At 62.4% G+C, this 5,629-nt stretch overlaps 1 protein-coding gene across 1 annotated transcript; it reads right to left on the bottom strand.

Annotated features, from left to right (window-relative positions):
* On the bottom strand, positions 1–3,968 carry ARHGDIA (Rho GDP dissociation inhibitor alpha). The gene is made up of 6 exons (XM_079724842.1): positions 3,933–3,968; positions 2,186–2,402; positions 1,979–2,062; positions 1,639–1,715; positions 1,495–1,558; positions 1–1,367 (listed from the first exon to the last, which is right to left on the bottom strand). Exons 2-6 carry the CDS (start codon positions 2,373–2,375, stop codon positions 1,168–1,170), a joined length of 615 nt encoding a protein of 204 aa, XP_079580968.1. The 5' UTR covers positions 2,376–2,402; positions 3,933–3,968; the 3' UTR covers positions 1–1,167.
* Between the last annotated feature and the right edge of the window lie 1,661 nt (positions 3,969–5,629).

The following is a 5,629-nucleotide window of genomic DNA, read 5'->3' as shown; positions in this document are numbered from 1 at the left end:
TCCTTAGGGCGAGTTTATTTCCCGGTCAGAAAAGGAGAAGCAGGACAGGCTCTTGTGCGTTCTAGGCCCGGGCCTGACCGGGGAGGGGTAGGGTTGGGTGGGGGGCACAGGGGACGGCTCCAGCTGTGCAAGCTTGGTCCCACAGTTGTCCTGGCTGGGTCCTGGTTGGCCTGCTGGGGATGGTGGCACCGAGCCTGGGGGCAGAGGCAGCAGGCCAGTGGGCCCAGAGGACGGCACATATGGAGGCAATAAATACCGACAGGCCAGGCACATGACTCCAGGCCGGCAGGCCCAGGCGGGACAGGTAAGGCTTGGCCACTGGTTTTGTCTGCTGAGGGCTCTCTCTCTTGGGGCCGTGGGCTCTAGGCACTGCCCACCGGGACAGAGAAGGCAGAGGTGTGAGGACACCCAGCCTCCCAGATGGGACTGGAGGCTGCTCAAGGTTTGGCATTTGGCTTTCCCAAGCCCCTGGAGCCGTCCCCGCAGCCCTGGCCAGGGGGAGGGGGACTGGCCAGGCCCACGCAGACCGGGGAGCAGCAGCAGCACATCCCACACACCTTCTCGGGCCACGGGGATCACAGACGGGGCAGGGACTGGGGGAGACCACATGCTCATGCAGACACGGGGTTAGGAGATTAGTGACGCCCCCTCAGCACACGTTCCACATGTTAAGGCATCATGGTTAGACGGTTACTGACAGCAATGGATGGACTGACCGGGGAGAAGTGAAAGCTGGAGGACGACCGGCCCAACGAGGCCCCACGTGGTACACCCCACCCCCACCAGGAGGGCGTGCCAGAACACGAGGTGGGGCAACAGAGAAGGCCCAGGGGACCTGAGCCCCTCTGCAGTGCCTGGATCCCTTGCCAGGACCTCAGGTCGGGTTAGGACGGTGGGGGAACCTCAAGGGATACAGAAGGGGAGGTGTAAACCTCCCTCCCCACAGCACAGGCGGAAGCAGCAACAACACTAGACCACCGAGGAGGCTGGGGCCAGCAGGCTGGAAGGGTGGAGGAGAGACAGACAGGCCGGCCAGGAGGCAGACCAGGGGGGGAGTGGCGGCAGCGTGGGCGGGCCCTGTCAGCACTTTGGTCTGGGGTCGGGAGGGGTGGGGAGGGGCATGTCCGTCCTTCCGTCCGCCCGCCCTGCCCACCTCCCAGCCTCGGCTCAGTCCTTCCACTCCTTCTTGATGGTGAGGTTCCACTCCCAGGACAGGTGGTCAGTCCTGTCGTCGTCTGTGAAGCGGGACTTGATGTTGTAGCTGCCTCGAGCCAGCATGCCCTTGGGGGCCTCCTCCATGGGGGTCAGGAACTCGTATTCCTCCGCTCGAGGCCCATAGCTCCCCACCATGTAGTCGGTCTTGTCAACTGCGATGCAGAAAAGGCGTCGGTCAGGGAGCAGAGCTGGGCGTCTCCTCTCTCCCTCCCGATCCCTGAGCCCCTGGGTGGCCACCTCCCTCCTGGGGGCTCAGGCCTGGCGCCCACCCCCACTCACTCTTAACGCCTTTCCTGTACGTGTGCTGGATGTACTTCATGCCGGACACGATCTCTCGGTTCACCTGCAAGGAGGCACCCCAAGCAGGGCTCAGCCAGGATCCCCAGCCCCAGCCCCTGGCACCTCCCTGAGCCTCCTCCTTACCCGGAAGGAGATTTTTATCCTGTATTCCACACCCTCCTTCAGCACAAAGGACTGCTTCTTAAAGCTCTCCAGATCACCTGCATTTGAGAGGAACGCCACACTAGGAGGTTCAGCCATGGGAAGCCTCTGGCCCTGGTGGGGTGCCCCTTCCACCCGGCCCCCCCACATAACCCTCGGCAACCCAGACCTAGACCACACCAAAGCCAGAGCCTTTTAAGACCACTTGGCTACACTTCTTGTGCTCCCCACAAGAGGGCGCCAGCACCCCAACAAACTATTTTTAGGGGAAGCAGCAGGGCGCCTGGCAGCCCCAGCCAGGAACCTCAGAGATGCCACTCACCTGTCAGGTCCAGCTCCAAGGGGCCCGGGGCCGTGCTACAAACCAGGATCAGTCGGGTCACCACAACATTGGGGACGTTGGGGTCTGCAAAGTGACAGCAAGTTAGAGTTTCACCAGTGGGGGAAATAGTTTCACCAGTGGGGGAAATAGTAGCAAACACCCAGAAAAGCGACAGGTGTCCACACACACACACCAGGGCCCACTCACCAGCGGACACGGCCACACGGCCCAGCAGGGCCTCCTTGTACTTGCGCAGACTCTCGTCGTCCTTGTCCAGCTCCTGGATCTCCTGGATGCTCTTCTGGGCCGGGGGCTTGTAGTTGACCGAGTGCTCATCCTCCTCGTTCTCAGCCGCAATCTGCGCCAGCTGCTCGGCTGTGGGCTCCTGCTCAGCCATACTCACCTCTAGCTAGGTCTGGGACACCTGTGGGCAGGGTAGCATGGGCTGTGGCATCTCGGAGGGACCCACAGTGCTCCTCCTCCTGCCCCTCTGCAGGCCCCCCAGGTGATCTGCATCCGATCTCTGCAGGTGGTCAAGCCCCCACCTGGGCCCAAGGAGAGGTGCACCTTCTGTAACAGGAAAGCAACGACAGCCAGAACTTTGAAAAGGCCCCAGACACTGGCTCCTGAGGCCCAGAGGGGCCACACTTACCTCCTTGCCCTGCCTACCTCAGGGGTCCCGACCACAGGTCCAGCACCCAGAGCTAAATGGAACCTGCAGCCTGCTCCTAGGGGAGACCAGGCACAGCTCCCCTGATGACCAGGAAGCAGCAGCATCCTGGTCCCACCAGGCAACATCAGGACCAAGTCCTGCTGCTTATTCTGAACTGCCCAGGCCCTTGCCTCAAGGGACCCCTCCTGCTGGGTCCTCTCTAACCAGAGAGTTCCTTCGGACACGTCCTAGCTGCAAACCAAGCCTTTGTGCAAGATACGGGTCAGTTCTGTCTCACCCTTCAAACACAAGACTCTCCTAAGGCTCAGATGACAGGGCCAACCTCAGTCTCACAGGTAAGTCCTAAAATGGCATGAGAGACCCTAAGTGTCTGCCAACCATATCTCCAATTGTGAGGGTCTGCGACCTAGAATTTGCGAACCGCTGCAAACATGTGGTAGTCTCAGGACCCTCATTCCGGACCCTGCCCCAGAAGAGCCCGCAGCAGTGCTGACAAAGCGAGGAGCAGCAACGGGGCAGCCACTGGGCTTCCTTCGCTAAGGATGACCGTCGCACCCCCTAGAATCCCTGAGGAGTATCTGAAACCCGCTCAGATCTGACCTGGAGGTGCAGGAGGTGGGTCAGGGCCACCAGTTGCCAGTGAAGATAGCCAAGGCCAAGGCCGGGATCCGCGCGAGGATCAGATCTTACAAAGGGCCGCTAGGGACCCGGAACCGCCCGGCCGCCGCAGGCGGGGTGGGGCCGGCCCGCTTTTCCAGACCTCCCTGCTGCTTCCTCTGGAATTCCTCTACAAGGCTCACGCCCTAACGCCACTCAATCGCGGCCGCAGGCGACAAGATCCTTTAAGTGCGATGGCGCGGCCCGCACTTCCGCAGGGCCTGCAATCTGGGCCGGGCGCGGCCCGGTGCGTGGGGTGGGGCGCGGGGACCTCACCGCCCAAGGGAAGGGGCGTCCGGCCTGGCCCGGGCCCGCGCACACCAGCGGGGAGGGGGCCCTGGGCACGAGCGGCGACCACAAAAGAGGCCTGCACAGCCCCCGGATCCCGCCCCCAGCACCCAAGCCCCCGCCTCCGGATCCCAGCGCCCCCGACCCGCACGTGGGCCCGCCCTACGCCCGGGCCACCGCCCGCTGTCAATGCCGCCCCCGCCCGGCGAAGACCCCTCGGCGGGGCTGGCGGGCGGGGCGGGCGGCGAGAACAAAGGCGCGGCCCCGGCCTCCTCCCCCGCGGCCGCCCCGCCTGCCGCGCCCACCGCGATCGCCAGCCCCGCCGCCCGCGCTCACCGGAGGATCGTCCTCGCCGCTCTCGCGCTCCCTCCCGCACAGAATGACGAACCTTGCCGCCCCGCCCGCGCGCGCCCGGCCGGCCACTTCCGGGGTCACGCGACTTCCGCTCGCGACGGGCGGGCTGCGGAGAGCGCATGCGCGCGGGGCCTGGCGTCAGCGCGCCGCCGCCATCTTGCGGGCACGGCCTCGTGGGCGCGTTCCGCGTGGGCGGTGCGACGGTGGGGATGTTTGCGGAGGCCTATCCCGTTGGGGGTTTTACGCCCTTTGCCCCAGGCATTTTTTGGACCCGGGCATCCCCAGGGGTCAGCCCGCAAGCTGAAGGGGCAGGGCAGTGTCACAGTCTCGCTCAGCCCCACGCGGAACGTGGGCGCGGCGTGGCATTTCCGCGAGGTGCTGGAACGCGCGTCTGTCAACTGGTGCGTCTCCCTCCACGGCCACGCCTCCTTCTTACCGCCGGACGTTCATCCGCGGGTGTCGGCCTAGCGCTCCATTCCAGGAGAGGGTGTCGGTGCGCCTGCCGAGCCTTTCGCTCCTTCCAGACCAAGTCAGCATGTGGTCGCCCTGCCAGGAGCTCCTGGCCCAGACGCCACGGCCGACCCGGGTTTTCCAGCCTTGTGGCGAGTATCGGACACTTGCCCATGCGCTCAACCCGGGAGCATTTTGCAGCTCCAGGCGGGGTCCATGATTTGTGACCAATGTGGCGGGCCTGGCGGAGCCCGCGCCGCCAATGCCCGCCGAGCACCCCGCTTCCTCCTCCTCCTCGCGGGGTCTGAGCCCCCAAATGTTCAACACCAGAATCATCACAAACACACACCCCTAGATTGCGCGTAGGAGGGCCTTTTAGGCCATAGAACTTAATGCGAAGTACTGACCTTGGTATCTTTTCGAAATGTCTTAACTTTTGATGAGTATCTGCGAGTTTTCTGTATCTAAGAGTCTCACTGTCCCCTTTACGTGTAGGAAGTTGAGTTGACCAAAGACAGAGCATTCCAGTATGGTATTTATTCGGTGTGTGCTTCTGAGGCTTCCTGCCACTGAAAACCGCGATGCTAGAGCCAGCCGTCCTGCTGCACTGCTGAATCGCTGGTTGAGCAAAAGTTTGCTTTCCCATAACCCAAGTGCTTTTTGAAAAATACCAAACTTGTTATGTTAGTCACCTATTGCTGGGTAAAAACGTACCCTGGAATTTAGCAGCTTAAAACGACCAACATTTACTATCTTGAACGAGGATTAGGGAGCTGCTCTGCGGGCTGATTCCGGCTCCAGTCTTGTGAGGTTGTGGTTAGCTGTGAGCCTGGGACCTGGTCTCAAGGATCTGCAGCGGGCTGTTGGCTGGAGGGTTTAGTTCCCCACTGCCCACAGCTTCTGGCCTCTCTATAAGGCAGTTGGCGTCCCCCAAGTGAGGCCTCAGAAACAGAAACAGAGGGTCTTCCCTGGTGGTCCAGTGGGCAAGATTGCACTCCCAATGCAGGGGGCCAGGGTTCAATCCCTGGTGGGGGAACTAGGTCCTGCATGCACAACTAAGAGTCCTCATGCAGCAACGAAGATCCTGCGTGCAGCAAGAGAACATAAGACAGGGAAACAGCAAGTGCCAAAAACAAAGCTGCAGTGTCCCTCACAACCTAGTGTCAGAAGTGCCATCGCTTCTGCTGTCTTCTGCTGGTCAAACGGACCTTCCCCAGTACAGCGCCGGA

Source organism: Hyperoodon ampullatus (genome assembly GCF_949752795.1).
Source record: "Hyperoodon ampullatus genome assembly, chromosome: 19".
NCBI classification, from domain to species: domain Eukaryota; kingdom Metazoa; phylum Chordata; class Mammalia; order Artiodactyla; family Ziphiidae; genus Hyperoodon; species Hyperoodon ampullatus.
This window is presented reverse-complemented; position numbering and strand designations above follow the sequence as displayed.